This window comes from Centruroides sculpturatus, unplaced genomic scaffold (genome assembly GCF_000671375.1).
Source record: "Centruroides sculpturatus isolate CEXI.00-Female unplaced genomic scaffold, Cexi_2.0 scaffold1339, whole genome shotgun sequence".
Lineage (NCBI taxonomy): Eukaryota > Metazoa > Arthropoda > Arachnida > Scorpiones > Buthidae > Centruroides > Centruroides sculpturatus.
Window position 1 is genome coordinate 30,924 of NW_019385710.1, and position 20,804 is coordinate 51,727.

Sequence of the window (20,804 nt, forward strand, 5' to 3'; positions counted from 1 at the left end):
TGCACAAAATTAAATTGAAATGTTAGAATATTTCCATTTTTTTTTTAAATGTGAACCTTAAGATTTAAATATAGTTAATAACAAATATGTTCGAATGTTTCTGTACAACTTTTAGGCTCGTCAAAACACCAGAATTTAAGTATTGGATACAATACTTTACCAGCAAACGTGAACACAATGTCCGAAGCGATGTATTTACATTATTATTATTTTTTTTTGGGATTTTATTCTCCTANGGTCAGGCGTGCGATTTGACTCTCATTTCCATGGCGGTACCACGACCGTGATAGGCGGGCGCATAGGACGGGTCGTCTACGTCCGACTGAAAAATAATTATAAAAAAATATTATTATTAAAAAAAAAGAAGAGAAGACTAAGAACTTCATGCAAACTCTCACTTCCTATTGCTGCTATGGTGGGATCTATGCAACATTAAAAATTTTACACTTATAATTTTGCGATCATTGTCGTCCCACGGAATATCTACGCTGCAGATAAAAACATTTACTGTTCTTTACTCAGACGATAACAACGATGGACAGGACTCGAATTTAACTCGCTTCCATATAAAGAGAAAAACTCAAAAAATGATGGTTCGATGAGACAGCATTTGCAATAATTAAGCAATAATTAAGAGATGATATAACAATTATGCTCATTCAACCATCCTTTCAAACATAATGTACATAGTGAATAAAATGCATGGAAGGTCACTTGAGGTGGATTGGTACACATTGGTTGAAATTATCACAAATTTGGCCGCCAGGCCAGATTTTCTTCTTTTCTTTTTATTATGATTTACACTATATATCCATAATTGACTAGGTGTAATTCTAGAGTGGCCATCTAAATAATCACAGCTGAATAAAATAATACCATTGTTTCATTTCGTGTACGGAAAAGACTGCGAAACACTGGCCACCGATGGTTAAAGTACCCGATGGAATGTTAATCAGTTCCCACTTTTTGGCCTTTCCTTGAGAAAGCCAAGTATTAAAATGTAAAGGACTGACTAGTTTTCTTCAAAAATAATAGGTACTTTGTGTAAAAACTAACTAAAAACAGGAAGAAAACTATTTAAAATTTCATATAGATTCTTCATTTTTAACAAGTAAAAGTAGGTTTGTTCTTAATGACATTCTATGAGGAAAAATGAAAGGAACTTTGTTTCATTGCCAAAATTATATATATACATATATAATTGGGTTCTGTCGTTAACATGAAGGAAAGCTAAAGTTTAATTTAACTTTCTTGGCATAGTTATGTTTTCCTTTCTTACACTGTACACTATTTTATGAAAAATCTAAATTATTGAATATTTTTTCCAAATCTGAGAGAAATATATTTTGTAAAAACTAATGTTTGTTGAAACCATAGCACCAGTATTGAAAGATAACATTCATAAATTCATTTTTTTCTTTGCTGTAAGACACTGAAATTTGAACCAGAACTGCAGATTTTTGATGACACTAATCCATTAATTCCTTCCAGGATGGCAGATATGAACTGATTACAATCAGATTATTGTGTACCAATTTTAAATCACATAATGGCATTGTCCGTCTCCTCCTTTAAAGATTGGTAAATATGTATATATTTACCAATTTTTTCCTTTTCCTTTTTTTTTTAATTTTGGATATCATCCAAAACAGTCTTTACATAATTGGACAATTCTACATTCACTATGTGAAGTGCAGGGGTCAGGCGTGCGATTTGACTCTCATTTCCATGGCGGTACCACGACCGTGATAGGCGGGCGCATAGGACGGGTCGTCTACGTACGGATTTGATCTGTCCCCATGTTGGAGCCTGTCCCTCCTATTGTAGTGACCTCGACCTTCGCNTAACTTAATATAATTTCTTTCTGAATCTGATTTCTGCTCATTTAAATTATTAAACATTGCTCATTTAAATGCTAAACAGTGCAATGACACTGCAACTTTGGCCTCAAGATGGCATCCACGCATTAGAGTGCCATACTCTGTTTACATAGGGCTCAATTAATATGAAAATTTTCGATATGAATTTGTATCTTCTATTATCAGGACTTATTATACTGGTTTTACAGATAATATTACAAAGATTAACAGAAAACAGTTTTTATTTTATTTCGTATACAGGTATACGAAATATGTATATAGTGCATAGTATGTACACATATGCAGACCTGCTTTCCGCGAAGCTGATTGGAATTGTTGATGTAGACCAATGCTTTGTAGATGGCGTACTGTTGTACACATAGTTATGGCGCATTACATATGAATGAAGAGCTTTGTGGTTATAGAACAATTACAAATACCGGAGTTTGAAGTGCTGATAGATACAAAAGGATGCATGTTTCGTCGGTTTTACCAAGGCCCCTGGTGTAGAAGTCACCTATCTTGTCAAGAGTCCCTTGTCTGATTTCGGTTGGTGAAGTCTGAATTGAAAGCGCCCGTTTCCCGAATAAATTCGGAAAGTCCGTTGTAAGTGGCACTGTTGTTGATGAGGAGATTGGGCGTGCAGGGCAAGTTGAATCATTCAATGAGGGATTTGTGGATAAGTAGAGTTCTCTGTGTGTCATAGAGGTTGCATTCAAAGATGAAGTGCAGGGGATCCACTATAGTGTCACTGTCACACTGACAGAAAAGGGGATCGCTGTGGTGGAATCTATTGAGGTACTGCCGAAAGTTCCCAATGCCAGTGAGGAGTTGGATGGTGAAATAGTTGCTATATATGTGGTTGAGAGAGAGACGGTTGGGAATGTTAGGCAGTAACTTAAAGGTAGTCCTATTGGTGTGCACTTCTTTCCATTCTCTCTGCCACATGTGGATGAGCGTTTCTCTAATAAGATACTTGATAGCCACCGTTGGGACGTCATCGAAGCTTGGTGTAATAGGAGAAGTGGCTGTCTCGTTAGCCAGCATATGTGCTTTCTCATTTCCTATTACACCTTGACGAGCACGAGTCCCCGAAAAGTAAATCAGGTTGCTTTTGTTTTTCTTCAGTTCTTCCGTGATGAGATGGTGGAGATGGTTACGCTGGGCTTTCTTGCTTATGCTCCAGAGAGTGGCCTGGCTGTCAGAGCAGATGCAGACCTGCTTCCCGCCAAGCTGATTGAAATTGTTGATGTAGACCAATGCTTTGTAGATGGCGTACTGTTTTGCTTGCATGGGCAGGGTGCCCCAACTTGTTTCGTTTGTGCTTTTTCGTGAGCTTTATTGTGCGCTTTTAGGCGNTGTGAAGTGCAGGGGTCAGGCGTGCGATTTGACTCTCATTTCCATGGCGGTACCACGACCGTGATAGGCGGGCGCATAGGACGGGTCGTCTACGTACGGATTTGATCTGTCCCCATGTTGGAGCCTGTCCCTCCTATTGTAGTGACCTCGACCTTCGCCGTAACCACGAGAAGGTCCCGCAATGGGTATGCTACTTGCAGGAGGTGCCGAAGGTTGAGGTCCCGGATAGGGTGGTGGAGGTCCACTCGGAATTCCTGGTTGAGGTGGTGGACGATGTCGCTAGAATTAAAAATTGTTTTCATTATTACATATTTTCAAAATTTTATTAAATCAAAGATAAAAATTATTATTATTTATTTTGTGCATTGAGATTAATAGAGAATGCTCTACTAATCTCAAGCAACATAAATTGTCATTTTCTTATCAGAAGGTAGTCTGTGTCACCATGCTCATTTCAATGTGGCAGCTTCCAAGCAAGCCACATAGGAAGATTTTTGTCTGCTTTCAACATTTCTAAAACTGGTAGTAAATTGGATGATTACAATCAACAAATGAATCAAGATTTTGATTCCAGTGACACTAATGATAAACATTACCAAGATGTGCAACGTGTATAGTACACAGCAACACTATAAATAAGAGTCTCAGTACCAGGGAAAATGCTCATGCAGTATTGATAGAAAAGATGGGAAATAGGCAAGTTTTGAGTATTATTGCAAACTTTCCTGCAACAAGTTTGACTTATCATTCCATGTCCCAACTAAAAACTTTGTGACCTAAGTAAGAAAACAATCCAAGACAAGTAGAAAATTACAACAGAGAAGATCTAATACCATTAACACACATATATAACACAAAAATATTATGTTCCAAAAAAAGGTTATATGTTTTAATGTTTTGCTCTTTATATATTTTGGGTATGTGACCCAAAAATGATCATTAAAATGATGATCAAAAATATTTTTTCAATTAAATAATGTGTGTTAAAAAATCACAAACACTATTCCATTTTGAAAGTTAGAGAATTTAGACCTTAAATTTAAGCAAAAAATTTTGGAAAAGTTCAAACTTAAAGGTGAGAAAATTACTAAATTATATAGTAATTTATTTCTCTTATCTGTTTTATAAATACAATACTCTATACAGAAAAGAAAAATTACCTTTCTGCGAAGTGTGTCAGCAGGATGTCTTAATGTATCGGTAATACGAAGAGCTGGAGCTTTCCTAGGATTGCTACTTGGTGTATGTACAGCACAACATTTGATGAAAAATCCCATGAAAATGGCTAATCCGACCAACATCAGCATTACAGCCCACCAATACGTCTAGTACAAGAAATATACTTAAATATTTTTGACATAATCTTTAAAATTTGATTAATAAATATCTACTCATATTTTACCGTTATCCACTCTTTTATATTCTTTAATGTTTGCTGATTTAAAAGCAAGTTTTTCAGCCGCGCCAACGGGCCTTCTGCATCTACAGCTCTGCATTTTTGAAATACATCGCAATATCCTTGATAATCATTGCAGGGTGACCCTGGCTGAAGCTTCAGTCCACTAATATTTTTCATAGAAGGAATCTTATTGGTACTTCTGCATGTAGATGGTTGACCTTTCAATTTATAAAAATATAAGATTACTACTAATATTATTACTGACTTAGAAATTTTAAAATCAGTTCAATATTAATATCTATCAAATAGCAAAGAGTCAAAAATAGTCATTATTGATTTCAGATTCTTGAAATGAAATATATTTGAGCAATTTAATAGTCAACATTACCTTTACTTTGACAAGCCACTTCACACATTTCTTCTGGCTTTGCACCATTTGCACTTGTGAGAAAACATTCTTCCATGTCATATTTCTGACAAATTGATCCTGTACATTCACCATTCCAACACACTTGGGTTCCTTTATTACATTCGGTTTTATTTGGTTTTGGTTCAGACATTGGGCAGATTGCACTTCTTCCAGTAAATAATGTTAAGGAAAATAAATTTTCCTAAATTGATAAACTATTCATTTAAGGTAGTACATAAAAATAATTATATAAAATTAAAAAGAATTTTACTTCTTTTCTTCTGTAGTTTATAATTAAAATAAAATGCAGAATTGAAATAATTTTCTTCTAATAAGATTTCTTAAGAATTTTGCAAAAACTTAATTTTTCAAAACTAATAATAAAGATTTTAGTATTAAAAAAAAATTTAATTAAGTATCTTCTTTTAAAAACTAAGGTGATAATAATAAACTTTACTGAGAAAAGCTCTGGTGGAAATCCATTTTACAACACCCTTTCTCTCAATGCATTACATTAAAAAAATAATGTGAGAACATGAAATTAGTTAAAGTGTGCATTTTTTAAAGTAATTTCTTTAAAAATTACAAATCTTTAAATGAACATTTTAAACCATTTCATAAAAAGATTACTTATTCAATAGAAAAAGAAACTGCAATATTTTAAGGACAAAAAAAACATCTATAAAATATATTTTCCAATACATTCAAAGGATATTTGCAGAAGGAACTGAGAGTACATTCCGCTTCAGCTCTACACATATCTCCAAATTTAACAAAATTACAAGATGGCAAACAACAGGGGCCTTGACTAGGACTTCAAATAAAAGTAAATATTAATAACTCAATTTTTTAATATATCAATTTCAAAATAATTTAAAATACAGCCTTACCTGCAGTGAGCACCAGGCCTTAAGGTACATCTTTCAGCATTTGGATTTGCCAATTTATAAGGTTTAACATCACGAGGATAACAACATTTATCACTGCACTCCTTTCCGTCATATCCGCAATCACATGTTTCTTCGGGAGCTTCCACAATTTTGTTACCACAAAAAGCACCATCTCCCTCTAAAATTGTTAAAAATTACAAGTAGTTTTGAATAACAAACGAAATTTAAAAAATTATTTTATAATTGATAATTACGGTAGAGCATCGATTATCCAAATCAATTGGGGACTGGGGTTGTTTGGAAAATTAATTTTACAGATAACCAATTATGTACAAAAAAATTAACCTATCCCAGGGTCAGAAGGAGCGGCTCATGAGCTGCATGCAGCTCTTTGCATAGACGTTTGCAGCTCTTCAGACAAACTCCAATTTCACCTCATCTCGAGCAGCCTTATAACTTATGAGTTTATGAGATAGAGCCGCTGAACAAACTTTGACTCGTACGGCATACTCTCTACCACTCTTTAGCCCATACATACATGACCACACTCGTGTTGATCAATATGAGTCGCATGCGAGTGATAGCATTTGAAGCATATCTATATATATAACCCATTGAATGTGTGTCCGTCCATCCGTGTAATGTTATACCGTTATGTTTTTCCCCCTAAAATTCCATATCCTATACATATGTGTATTACATATATGTGGCTCTCTGGTACTTTTGTTATCCTGTTTCCATGACAATTTAGTTCTCACTAGACAAACTGCCGACCCCTGACCTATCCCATATTGAAATTCATTCAAATCCTGACACATCCGTAAGTATCTTCTCATAATCATGACAGTGCTGCCAGCTAAAAGACGCACACCAACAAAAATAATATTGGAGTAGTCCAAAGACATAGCCAAAGACTGCAGAGCCACAGCACTAGTGAAAATTTAAATTTGCTGACTAGAAAACTTTTGGTTAATTGACGTTTTGGTTGATCAATATACAGAAAATTGATGCTCTACTGTATATCAAACACACATTTTACAAAAATATAAAGGTGTTATAATATAAAATTAAGCTAAATAAGTCATTCTAAATATTAAAACTTTTGTGATGACTTATTCAGCTGAAGTTCTATACTTTAAGAACTTATACATATTTATTACATAAAACAAAAATTAAAAAAAGTCCATCTTTCATAAAATACAATTTATCACACTTACTTTGAAAGCAATTTTCTTTGCCTTCGCCATTGAAAACTGCACGAAGCACCGTACTAATATTTCTAATACTGCAAGGGGAAAATTTATTATTGTTTAATCTGTCTCCTGACGTAGCACTGGCATACATAATGAAGTTTCCTTCACTACCACCTGGTCGACATTCAAGAGGATAATCATGCTGTAAAAATTTATTTTTATTATTTTCTTTTGTAACAAAAGAAGACAGTATAAATTTTCTATTAAAACTGGGCATACATTTATAAGAAAATAAGTTTACTTCATTTATTATTTAAATTTAATTGCTAATGACAATTTTGCCATAAGACATAATTTGATATAAAACCTTGAAAGCAGTTTAACATTAGTANTTCAAATTAATTCATACAAATGCTTTAAAGATCTTACAGTTCTTGGTATCGACCTTAGTAATGTTGTAAGTATTGTAGATAACGCCGTAGGTGACAAACTTCGTCGCGAAGACGGATGCGATTCGTGTGATTCTAATTCTAAAGAATTGCAATCTCAAATATCACAGATGAATGAGCTCTGCTCGCTTCTCAATAATGTTACGAATTATTTGGGTTGTGTGGTGAAAGAGGTATCTAACTTCGATTGCTTCAGATACATTGACCAACGTATTAAGGTACTTCTGAGTAACACCGGTACATATCTTACGAATTTGATTAAAGATGACAATTACACATGTGAAAATTTATTAAACGATATTGTAAAGTCATTAGGTGATCTTAACGAAGTTATAACTTTACTTTGAGTAGTCTAAATGCTTGAGGAGAATGCAGAAACGCATTCTGCTTTATGGCATAATAAGAGCAAATATAATCAACAAATGGTAATTAATTAATACAAAATATTAAATACCTAATCTAAATTTAAATCGATTTCCTCATTATTATAAAATTAAACGATATAAGATTGGGGCATTTAAGAAAATAAAGTTATTAGCATGCAACCTTGTTTCTTATTGTGTATTTTTTTTTTAAATTACGGTGATTTGTCAATTTTCCATTTCGTCATAATGTTTCAGGCCGATTGTAATACACGCTTTGTCTAGTAGATGACGTTAGAAGTTTAATGTCACTTTTTTGTATTAAAATCTCTGTTAATATTTCTATTAAAGGTACCGTTTAAAATATTTAAATTCGAATGAAATCATTTTCTTCGAATTTGCTACAACTTTTATAATTAGCAAGTAGCAGAGTATGGCGGACTTCACTTTAAAATTACACTTTCTCACTTTATCTATTAATAAATCTAATGTTGTTGTTGAAAGGAGTGCTTTCTTTAAACTACAGTTTTATTTAATTTATTTCCAAGTATGTGGAATTCTTCATCCCTGAAAGATTTTCACACAAACGATTTGAATCTTTCTCAAGATTGTCTTTGTCCTTCATATTCCCTCCATCTGACGGCATTAATAAAGAAGAGAAAAATGTGTCAAACTCCATAAATAATTTCGGAACCCCACAGAAGCATTGACAACTTTTCAGATAATTTTACCTTTTTCTCGCTCTTCCTTGCTTTCCTAGAATTTTGTCTTCGAGGATAGTTTCTACGAAATTATTGTGCGTAATAACATGACGTATAAATATAATTTTCGTATCCCGTAATAACTTTGCTCTGGTACTTTCCTCCTAATTGTTTCATTTGTTCGGTTCATTTTCTATTATTTATTCCTATTCATATCAATCTTCTGCAGATCGTCTCCTTCTTATCAAGTGTTCAGCATTCACTTCCACCAAGTAATCTCCATAGAAATGTCTTAGTAAATTATTTCTTTCCTTCTGTACTTCGGTGTTGGTGGGTTCTTCTGCCTGCTTTTTGCTGAGGTCTACTTTTGTGTTTCTTTGGTTCTATTAAGTGTTTTTACTGCTTTTTTTTTGTCACTTTAGTTAGTATTTGTGTTATTGCTTAGATTTTAAGTCACTTTTTCGTTCTCAATAGGCTAGATTTTCCATTTTCACATGTTATTAATCAATACGCTTAAGTAAATTAGTTTCTGTTTTGGAGTTCCCAGGCAGAAACAGTTAGTTTCTTTGATTTAATCAATTTAATTTTACTCCTTTTCAATTTCCATTCGATTATCTTCTTGCTTTTTGCTGGTTTATTTTGTAAATTTTCAGTTTTTAGGATGTTTTTCCGGTTAGACCTAAACTAAGACAAGACTAAGTTATATACAGTATATTCCGGCGTATAAGACGTATTTTTTAACCAAGGAAAATCATCTCAAAAGTCGAGGGTCGTCTTATTCGCCGGAATATACGGTAGTTCTCATTTTGTAGTTAATTAGGTCTTCAGGTGTTTAGTTTTAACTATAATTTTGGTTTCTCTCAGTCAACTGGTTTTCCAGTTTTTCTGCATTGCAGTATTTTTGGTTTTCAGGTTTTTCTGAGTTGTTCTTCAGCCTTTTCGGTTGTAAGTTCATAGTTAGGTTTTACTAGGATACAGTTCAACTGTCTAGCCGTTTTCATAACTTTTTCGGTGTTAATTAGTATTTTGTCTTTTTCCTAATTTCTGTTTGTGTAGTTAGTTTTCTCTTTGTAATTCATTCCCTTATTAGGTGCTTTGTTCCCCTTGTTAGTTTTGTGTTTCTGGGCAACCCCATTTTCGTATTTTTAGGTTATACTGCTTTGCAGTGTTTTGGTGCTCAGCTCTGTTCTTTTCCTTGATTTAAGTTATAAGTTTTAAGGTAGTTTAAGTAGTATAATGGTCTTTCTAGATGGAGTGTCCATCTAGTTCTGGGAAATGTTAGCGTCATGCCTAAACTCATATTCTGTACTGTTTTAAAACTTCTATAAAATATAGTACTCAAATTTATACACTGTATATATAAATATGAAAATGTTTGTTTGTTCGCTATGCACTCCTATTCGATCAATTGTTACAGAACTCGGTAGTTACGTTCAAATACTTCTAACTTAGAGGAATGTCCTACATCACACACCAACATACCGATTGCATTTCTATAAAATCAATTAATTTTTTATTTACATTCTATTTTCTCAAAATCTATAAATACAAGGTCAGGACACCAACGTTCCTTATGGAGTCGCCATATTGGGCCGTAGTTCTAAGGACACGGGATATCTGTGGGAACACTGCCCAACAGTGGCTAAGTGGTCGTTGGTAATAAGTTTACGCCTGGCCACGTGATTTTCTGGGTATCCTGCACCCAGTTTTTTAGCATGTCCGAGAACACCTTTCCCGTGACACTGTCCTCCACAAAAAGTGGGCCAAGCACATCTGAGAACAGCACAAAACACGCTCACCTTGGACTGTCATCTTCCATCTCGATTACGGGTGGAGATTTTGCGACCCCCATATCTGAATGCGCTTACTGACCTTTACGGATAAATGAAAAGTAGCGGACAATCCCCGTCCATTTCCTTCATGGTCGCAAAGTGCTCGAGTTTGTAACAACAGTTGCAATTTGCAAGGATACAACTGCAGATTCTTTTTGTAGAATCTTCCTCACTGGGTGCTCTGGATCTTCAATTTTCGACTGGTTTTCAGCAGAATTTCACGTCACACACACACACTGTCAATTGTTTTTTCGATAACACTTGGTCTCCCTTTCCCCAATGACAGATGCATCCAGTTTCGCGAAATCGTTATCATCTTCGAATTGACGACTCACGAGGATCATATCAAATTGAGATTGGTAAGGCAGCCATTTTCTCCATCAACGCGTGCTTTTCTCGCCTGGTGGCGGCAGTGCTAGGATCATCCCAAACATGCAATCGACAGAAATTTTAATCCTTGGGACATTTCCGACTCGCCTACGGTGTAACAAATTGTCCATTATTTTGATATTGATATACTGAATTTCAAATTGAATTAGAATTTCGTCGTCTTCCCTATTACAAAGGTCGACTTACCGAAAAACAACTTTTAAGTACACTGAAGATTCAGACACGAAAACCCAATCCTCACCACCCACCTAGGCCCGATTAGACCCACAAGACATAAAAAATGGCTTACCCTGAAATTAATTTTTTAAAAAAATTTACAGTAATTCAAGCTCGACCCCATTGAGGGTCAAACCCATCTGAAAGAAGATTTGAATAATAAGGGCGTGAAGTTGCTAAACTATAAACAAATTTCAACCAATTATTATTAATTTAAATTATAAAAAATAATATATATAAANTGAAATTGTTGATGTAGACCAATGCTTTGTAGATGGCGTACTGTTTTGCTTGCATAATAGAGCAGTAATCCGCAAGTTTAAAGCCCTTTTTGTGGACTGGGTATGTACAGTTGTTATTTCTGTGCACGGTGGCAGCGCCTGTACCAGAAACAGATTTTGACCCATCTGTGAAGATGGTGTTTGCGTTGTTGATGTTGGAAACACTTGGATCAGTGAGAAAATTAACGGTAGGAGATAAAGCAGGATGCCTGCAATGCCTGTGAAGAGTAACTTGGGTGTTCTTGTGGTTAAGCATGAAAGTTTGTTGCATATCCCCAGGCTGCGAAAAATGCCAATATTTAGATAACTTATTAGCTCAGTCTTCATATAATCTGAAAGACTGAAATTTGGTGAGAAACCAGCTAGCTGCGTTGGTCTTTACACTTAGATGTATTTGAGGGATGCCAGTGATCATCTATAGGGCAGATGTGGGGGCAGTCCTGTAGGTTTTGGTGATCTTTAGGGGGCTGACACGCTCAGCCTTTAGAAGCTTACGCTTTTCGTAAACTTTATTTACTGTGTCCCCCTAAAGGGCACACCATAAAAAATGGCCAGCTCTATGGCCAGGCGGTAGATATTTGTTAAGTTTTTGTTGAGGTCCCAGTTTTTTCTTGCGAGAAAGCAGAGAAGGTTCGAAAGTTTTATGGCCTTGTCACAAGCGTTTTTATGTGAATATTCCAATTCAGCCCTGGTCGATAGTAATACCCAAGTATTTCATACTGTCACTGTATCTTATCCTAGTACCTCCTATTTTGATCGAGTGTGGTTTCTTGAGTCCTCTCAACATTAGCATGCAGGTGGTCTTATTTAGGTTAATGGATAGTTTATTAAAGTTGCTCCAATCTAAAATTTGGTTAAGAAAAGAATTGGCCTATTGCAGCAATTTTATACTATTTTTATTGGACATAATAACCAAGGTATTGTCGGCATATTTCTGGGTAGCCCAGATGCCGGTAGTTACGTTAGGGACGATGTCTAGAAAGCTGTTGTACATGATGTTCCAAAGGCCAGGACCTGAACGAGAACCCCGGGCAACAGGCCAGAGGACAAATGTGCCCAGCTCGTGAATACCAGCAGTACGGTCCTTCAGATAACTGGTGAGCAGCTTGAATAGGTTTTGTGGACAGTTAAAGGTCTTGAGCTGCGAAAGAAGGGATGGCCACCACAGAGAGTTAAATGCGTTCCTGTAATCTATATCGATTAACACTACATGTTCTTCATTTTTCTAGACACTGCCTATGAATTGGATTACCCTGTGGATAGCATGACAGTTGGAGCTCCCTTGGACAAAGCCAAATTAATGGGGATGTAGGTGGTTGTTATTTGTGAGATGGTTGTTAATCCTATTGATTAGAAGTCCATCAAGAACCTTGCCCTGTATGGGCAGAAGGTTAATTGGCCTCAGATCCGTGGCTTTTACTTAGTTGGGAGACCCTATTTTCGGTATGAATTACACAACAGCATGTTTCCAGCATTTTGGGAATTGATGTCTGGCAAGGCACAAGTTGAAGCTAAGGACGAAGGCAATGGGGCTCTGAATGCCCTTTTCACCACACGGGCCGTAATCCCATCAATGCCGGAAGCCTTATTGTTCCGCGAAAATTTAATAGCAGTGGCCACCTCTGTAAAAGTGAACGGGATGTCGTTGTCAGTGATAGAGGGGTAGAGGACTTCTCTCCTGATATTCGTCTGCTCTGGGTTATTTTCCTCTTGGTCTTCTGGAGGGAAATGGGTAGTGAAAAGATGTTTAATCGTATCATCCAGATCAGTGGTGTACCCACCGTTCACTTTTTCCATATTGTCTGGGATGCCAATGTTTTTTCTGGGCTTCATGATAATGCGATTGGGGTCACTCCAAGTGGTTTTATTCCCTATGTCCGAGCAGTATTTGCGCCACGCGTTCGTTCGTGCTTTGTTTATCTCGGTTTTGTAAGCGTTTAATTTCTTGATATACTCTTTGCTTTTTCTGTTGTTTCAGGATTGAATCATTTTCCCTTTCGAAGGATCTCCTATGCCTGTGGACACTGTTTCTTTGGGCATCGAGAGCATTGTTCCACCAATGGGCGTTACTATGTTTGTGTTTCCTCATTATGGTGGAGTTTGAAAAAGCGTTACTAATGCTAGCATTAAGATGCTCTGCCAGCTCGTCTGCATCATTAATATCAGCTAGTTCATAGTGGATTGGATTAGCCCAGTTAGTGTGAAACAATTTACCAAATAAGTTCCAGTCAGTGGCTTTGCTAGTGTACCTAGTTGTTTTCTTCGCAGGATCATTGCTTTTAATGACAATTTTAATGTACAGTACCTGTGATCACTCACACTGTCTTCCTCCATAGTGGTGCAGAGATGCACAAGAGGGTGTCAACCCAGTTTTGTCCCCTTGCACAGAAAAAAGTGGGGGAGGGCTGGAGTTAAGCGAAACTAGGTGGTTCCTAGACGCAAATTCGTTAACCTGGTACCCTCTGCCGTCTTACACCGGGCTTTGCCAGATGGGTGACTTTGCATTAAAGTATCCCCCCGACCAGCCAAGGAAACGATCTAATTTTGTCGTTAATTCCCTGCAAATCCTGAATAAGCTGGTCGATGGATTTGAACAAAGAACAGTAGATAGAAGTAAGATAAATAATCATGTTGTAGTGTATTATATAGGCAGTGGTGGCATAAGTAGTCAACAGTTCCGGGCAGTAGACAGTGTTTATATTTTTGTTGCAAGTGAAGATGCCTGTCTTGGTCCCATCATTGGTGCTGTTAGGAGCAAAGATGTTCAATCCTCCAAAACGAACGATAGCTTTTTCACGAGGTATGGTTCTTGTAAAAGGATAATGTCCGTGTTATGCTGTTCTCCCATCTTTATTACCAGTGAGGAAGCAGCCTTAGACCTTTGGACATTGATTTGAAGGATATTTACTTTGAATTGGGAATTATTAGCAGGATTACTCAAGTTGGAAGTCCTTAACGGGGTGTTATTACTCGAATATGATATACAGTTGAGCCTACAAACCATAATTGGTTCGTTTAACTGCTAAGGTCTTCATCTTCTTGGTTATTGCGCATTCCTGGCTATAAGCTGCATGGTCAGTTGTCATCCTTTGCTCTTTTGGTAAGCTTTTATTTGCTTGCCTTCAATTTATGCAGCAGGGAACCTCGTCTCTTTTGGCGCATTCAGTGAAACGGTGACTCCTGGAATAATAGCTACATCTTTGTAATTTGACGTAATCTTTTGCCATCATGAGCAAATCCACAACATTCGTAACAACGAAGCAGTGGTATGTAATCATCTACTTTGAATGCTCCCCCAAGAGATGGAAATGTGCTTCGCTGTAATTAGTGTATCTCAAATCGTTGGAGATACCATGAGTATAATGTGGCGGCATTCCTCCCGCACCCTTCCCTTTGACAGGGAGAAGCTTACCTGGCACTGGCTAGCAAAAGAGTCTCATGTTAAGTTATTCCAAAGCAATCTGTTTTGTTTATAAATCATTTCCGTGACTTTGTCATCTTGTATGGTGTTAGGGGTATTTATGAGTATTACCCAAGGTTTTCTTTTTTCTGTCAGATGTCAGTATACCTTTTCTTTTATACCGTGTTTCCCCAAAAATAAGACAGTGCCTTATATTAATTTTTGCTCTGAAAGATGCGCTAGGTCTTATTTTCAGGGAATGTCTTATTTTTTCCACGAAGAAAAATTCACATTTATTATTGAACAAAAAATTCCCAAGTCGAACTTAGACGAAAGTGACGTATATCCGGTCGTGTCGAAGTAAACTTACGAAGTTCCCGTGCTGGAGTGGAGTTCCCACTCTCTTCTTCTTCGTTTATATGGAGAATTTAGCACTTGATAGGCTCTCTCTCTGATTCGCCGATTCTCCAGTACCGTCACTTAAATCTCCTCGTTCGTGCGATGTATTCTTCTAACACCGATACTAGGTGGCAGGGACTTCCCACTCTCGCTTCAACTTAACTTTTTTATAGCGTCGACATCGGGCTCGATGACCAATTAGTGCTTACTGAACCGTAGCACGATGCAAATGTCATGTAGCGTGATTCCCGGCCGACCAATTAGCCATCACCAACCGTAACGTTATGGAAATCTGTGATTCCCAAGCCATAGTCTTATGCAAATCATGACGTGTGGCGTGATTGTCTGCTGACCAATCAGTGGCTGTACTTTCAAAAAGCCAGCGGCCACTTTCAACCATCTGTCCATGACCGTTACGAGTAAAGAAAACTTTGCTAGGTCTTACTTTCGGGCAGGAGGCTTATATTTAGCAATTCAGCAAAACCTATGGTAGGTCTTATTTTCAGAGGATGTTTTATTTTCGGGGAAACACAGTAGTGAGAATGTTCTCAATCGCCATTCTTAATTTTTTCCCTTCTGTAGAGCTTCCCACCCTTAGGCACAGTCCATCCCTTTTAACAGGGTGAACTGACTTGACTCCAACCTTAATATTTTGTCTTTATTTATACACTAGCTGTTACCCGCGACTTTGTCCGCAAAGGTTTTGCAAGCAAACCCCATTTACATTCAATATTTCAATAACTGTAGTAATTGTTATATAACACCTACCGCCGAAGAGGATTGCCGAGAATCAAACGAACTATTTTCAATTTGATCAATTTTTTGGAACGTTTACAATCGTTCTATAATCGAACTAATATGCAATAACAAATTCGAATTTAAAACGGTTCGAACATTTTAAAAATCGAAATGGATAAAAATATTTATAACAATGTCTGAAATGTTATTAATTTAATACACCTAAGTACTCGATGAAAACTATATCCTCTCCCTCACCCCCCGCTGGAAAATTTCTAAAAATCCCTTCTTAGTGTGCATTTCCATAACGTACCCTACTAAAACGCAGATAAAAACAAAAAATCGCATCTAAAATAGTACAGTAGAAGCCGTTCTTCCGATTAAGCCTTAATGCTCTCCCTCTCCCCCCACTTGGGAATTTCGAAAAATCCCTTCTTAATGTGCGTTTTCATGACATACCCTAACTGTGTACCAAATTTTACCTCTTTCGGTCCAGCGGTTTGCTCTGAGCGATGATGAATCAGTCAGTGAGTCAGGACAAGCAATTTTATATATACAGTATAGATTTTAGGTGTAATTATTTGAATTATTATTCGAGAGAATTGTGTAACTTTTATGTTGAGAACTAAAATTTTTATTATTTAAAATCTTATGGGAACCATGTTATCAATTTAAAGTGTTTTGTTTTCTAAGAAAGTCTGTTGATTTTTTGTCTTAGGGAGCGTGATTTTTCTAATATAAAATTGGCCTTATTGCTGGTGTTTTTTGGAAGAATCAGTCAAGTGTTCTGCTTTCGTTATTAATTAATTTATTTCTGTTTATAGGTAAGCAATTCGCTTTCACTTTTTGGTTGATTGTTTTATTTTTATCTTATTAATAGGTTTTGTATTATTTTTGACACATGCTCCTAAACTTTAACTTTACACATTAGCTTTAAACTTTAATTAATTATTATATTTGATTTTTAATTTTAATATTTAAATTGTTATTTATTTAAATTAGTATTGTAATAATANAACAATAAAAGAAGTGTCTAACCTGAAAGCTGTAATGATAGTCTAACGAACTTAATGTCGGATTAAAGAGACATACATAATACATGTTTATTAATTAAAAGAGTAGAAAAGAATAATTGAAATATTTCAATCACAATAAAAATGTACAGTCTTCCAAAAGGAAAATTATTATAAATTTAAAATGGTAGCAATGTTACTTATTATCTGAGAACATTGTAGTGTGCACTGACACATTGGAAAACTGTCCAGGTTTCACATTTGTCCATTACAGTTTCTCAACAGGTGCACCACATATTGCACAGCACACATCCTAGCAATACTCAAATTCTTTCTACAGTACATCTAAATTTGTCACTCATTAGTTTTTAAAATAGATCATTATGGTTAATGAAACATGGATATACACTTTTGACACCAAAATAGCTAAAAAATCAAGTTAATGGTGCTCAAAAGATGAAGCAAGACTGAAAAAACCATGTAAAAGTAAGACAAAAATTAAGGTCATACCAACTGTTTCAATTGTCATGGCATTGTGCATCATAAATTTCTTCCAACTGACCAAACTGTCAACAAAGAACATTATTTGAGCATTTTGTATTGTTTGCATGAAGCAATTCATAAAAAACTCAATTTGTGGCAAGAAAACTCATGAATTATGCACCATGTTAATGCACATGTTCACAATACTCTTCTTGTTCACGAATTTTTGGCCAAAAATCCAAAAATACAGTTCTACAAGCTTTGCATTCACCTAATATGACACCTTCTGACTTTTCTGTTTTCTCAAGTAAAATTTCTGCTTCATGGTCACTGTTTCAAGTTGACTGATGCCACAAAATAAAATTTGCTGCAAATCATGAAAGGGTTTGCGAAAACAACTTTAAAGCATGTATCAAGGATTGGAAAGAACATTGGTGTAACTGCATTGCAGTAAGATTGGTTTACTTTGAAGGGAACGAAATAAGTTGTGATGCATAAATTCAAATCTTGCATTTTATTGAACCATTCCAAATACTTTTTGATCACAGGAATATATCATCATCAGCATCATCTGCACTATCAATCTTTCAACATTTGCAACCAAGCTAGCCAGTCTGGGCTTGCAGGTTCTACTTCATCTCTTTTATAGCCCAGACTTGGTGCTAACTAACATCTACTTCACACCTTGCAGAACCATATTGTCAATATACAGTTCAATGACAATACTCAAGTGAGAATAATGTGAGACCTTCTTCGATGAAAAACCTCAATCATTCTAAATTCATGGAATTGAAAGTTTGCAGCTTTGTGATTAATATTCATGGTGATTACCTACCAAGCTGAACTGTAATTGTTGTTAATTGTCAATAAAGTTTTTTTCAAAATGTCTAAATTTTACCTTTACAACCTGATACATACACTATTCAGTCCTCTCATTCTTGTGTAATTACTTGAATGTTGAATAATTATGTATTAAGCAACTATTTTCATGGTAAACTAGTTCTGCATTCACACTGTACAAAGAGTGATGATGTAACTTACATACAACTATTCCCAAAATGAAATCTTTCTGCAAAAAGTACTGTATGATTAAAATAATCATTCAGTATACTTTGTGTGTATAATATAACGTACAAGTATTTTTAAAGATTAATTATCTAGAATGAAGAGATTGAAAATTAATTTGATATTAGAAATTAAAAAAAATACAAGTAAGAAAAACTTTCGGGTATCTACACTAATATAACTAATATACTTACTGGTGATCCAAAATTATGTCCAATTTCATGAGCTAGAGTTAATTCAGAAACTTTGGGAGCCACACGACTATTATAATTTACAAATGTAATTACTCCAGTATTCAAACTTCTTTTAGTTTGCACTTGTCTGCCATTAACATTTTCATTGTAAGGCTTGTATTTTTCACAAATTCCTCCTGATGCGCCTAATTGAGAAAAAAGTCATGTTTTATTAATTAATTTAAATATCAACAAAATTAATTAAATGAATCTTTAATTAATCAGAAAAAAATACAAGCTTTACAAAGAGAGGACAGTAAAAACTTATAAGTATAGATTTATAGTAAGTAAAGATAATGCAACTGTATTTTTACAAATTCTCATTACATCGATCATTGAGATGTCCAGAAACGAAAATATCAGACTACTAATGTGAATAATCAGGTTTGAATCCAATCTTGATTCCCAAAAGTTAAAAAACCACAGTATTAGTTTAATATTTGCAAAATTAAAATTTGCAAATGTTAAGCAAATAAAGATAAGGCAAATGTAGATCAGTGGTGTCCAAGTTTTTGACTGGCAAGCCAAATTACACAAATTGTGACAGACAAATCATGAAATTTTTGTATTCCTCATATATACAAAAAGAAGGCTTATTTTTTATCATTATAAGTGATATGCCAAATACGTTCACAGGCCAGATTTGACCAGAGGCTGTAATCTCGGCACTACTGAAGAAGATTATTCATTCCAAATAATCTAAATGAATACCAATTAGAAAAATGGAACATACAAAATTGACAAAAGAGAATCAAACAATTTAACAAAAATATTTCAGAATACAATATAATAATAATACTATATATTTGCCAAATCTTTCCTACAAATTTCTATAATCTATTTTCTTCTTTAAAGAAAATGTAATATTCTTGAAGAGACATTCCAATATACAGATAACTACACTTAGGAATAATATAGGTGAAATAATATAGGTGAAAAATATATTATAGCGTTGAATCTTCAAAACGAAAAAATTCTAATGAAATAATTGATTAAATTTCATTGTTTTGTATTAAATTTTCCAAGCATGTTTCAAGAAGTCCATTACTTTAACATAAAACTATGTATAGCACAATAAACTTAAAATACCTGAAAAAATTCATTTGAACAATTTTATTTTAATTTCAAGATGAAAAACATGTATTTCCTTACCTGATGCAGATGCTACCCAAGCAAGACCCAATGTACCTCCTGAAAAATCTCTATATGTAAAAATATATGCCAGACAGAAATCATCGTGATTAAATTGAGAATTTAAATTTAAAAAGTTTGACACATCAATATTTGGAGAACAAAATGGATTTGATCGTTTATATTCAGCTCCTATATTTGGACACGATGAAGTATCATTGATCTAAAAAAAGAACAAAATCAAAAATATTAAGAAGTTTTATTTTGATAAATTAGTGTAAAAAAAATATTAATATAAAAATTTTAAGTATNGTTAAATATTTGAGTAGCCCGAGACATAGCCAAAGATTGCAGCGCCGCAGCACTGGCGAAAATTTAAATTTGCCGACTGGAATTCTTTCGGATAATCGACGCTCTACTGTATTTTAAACGAAATTGATTAAAAATATGATTTAATGTTTAATTATCAATGCTTAAACTTTATATATATAAATATATATTGTCGTATTCTCTCGTTATATTTCAATTTAATTTTACAGATAATAATACGTTTTAAATACAAGCAAAATTATTAAAATTATATTACTTATCATTCTAAATGTGTTGTTAAGTTTTTAATTAATATTATGCCATTAACTTAATTCGACATAAATCAATACAGTAGAACCTCGAAAACTCGGCTCTCGATAACCCGGCACTCCGAATAACTTGGCCACACTCTGGCAGGGCAAAAAAATCCTTAGTTAATTAATTTTCATTATAGACAGCTTTCTAAAAGTATAAAAGCTCTCATAAAGTATTTTTATGAGGTCTGTCTTATCAGGTAAATTACTGTACACAGTGTATTCATTAATTTTCATTTTTATGTAGTAAAGGCTCTATGCCTTCATAATGGACGTACTTTTCCTTTAAGGGTATTTGGGCAGTTTATTCTGTTGTATTCTCAAGTAAACAATACATACAAGTACAGTACAGTATTTTCTGAGGAAACACTCGTACTTA

At 34.8% G+C, this 20,804-nt stretch overlaps 1 protein-coding gene across 1 annotated transcript in view; it reads right to left on the reverse strand.

Annotated features, from left to right (window-relative positions):
- Window positions 1–515: 515 nt before the first annotated feature.
- Window positions 516–20,804, reverse strand: part of LOC111641416 (disintegrin and metalloproteinase domain-containing protein 10-like) — a 57,178-nt gene continuing 36,889 nt past the window's right edge. Inside the window, exons 6-15 of the mRNA XM_023387579.1 lie at window positions 19,824–20,025; window positions 18,633–18,817; window positions 7,134–7,311; window positions 5,917–6,094; window positions 5,742–5,840; window positions 5,006–5,199; window positions 4,621–4,835; window positions 4,379–4,543; window positions 3,371–3,497; window positions 516–1,837 (exon numbers count right to left, since the gene is read on the reverse strand). Of these exons, the coding sequence (XP_023243347.1) occupies window positions 1,701–1,837; window positions 3,371–3,497; window positions 4,379–4,543; window positions 4,621–4,835; window positions 5,006–5,199; window positions 5,742–5,840; window positions 5,917–6,094; window positions 7,134–7,311; window positions 18,633–18,817; window positions 19,824–20,025 (1,680 nt within the window). The 3' untranslated portion in view covers window positions 516–1,700. The remainder of the gene's footprint in view (window positions 1,838–3,370; window positions 3,498–4,378; window positions 4,544–4,620; window positions 4,836–5,005; window positions 5,200–5,741; window positions 5,841–5,916; window positions 6,095–7,133; window positions 7,312–18,632; window positions 18,818–19,823; window positions 20,026–20,804) is intronic.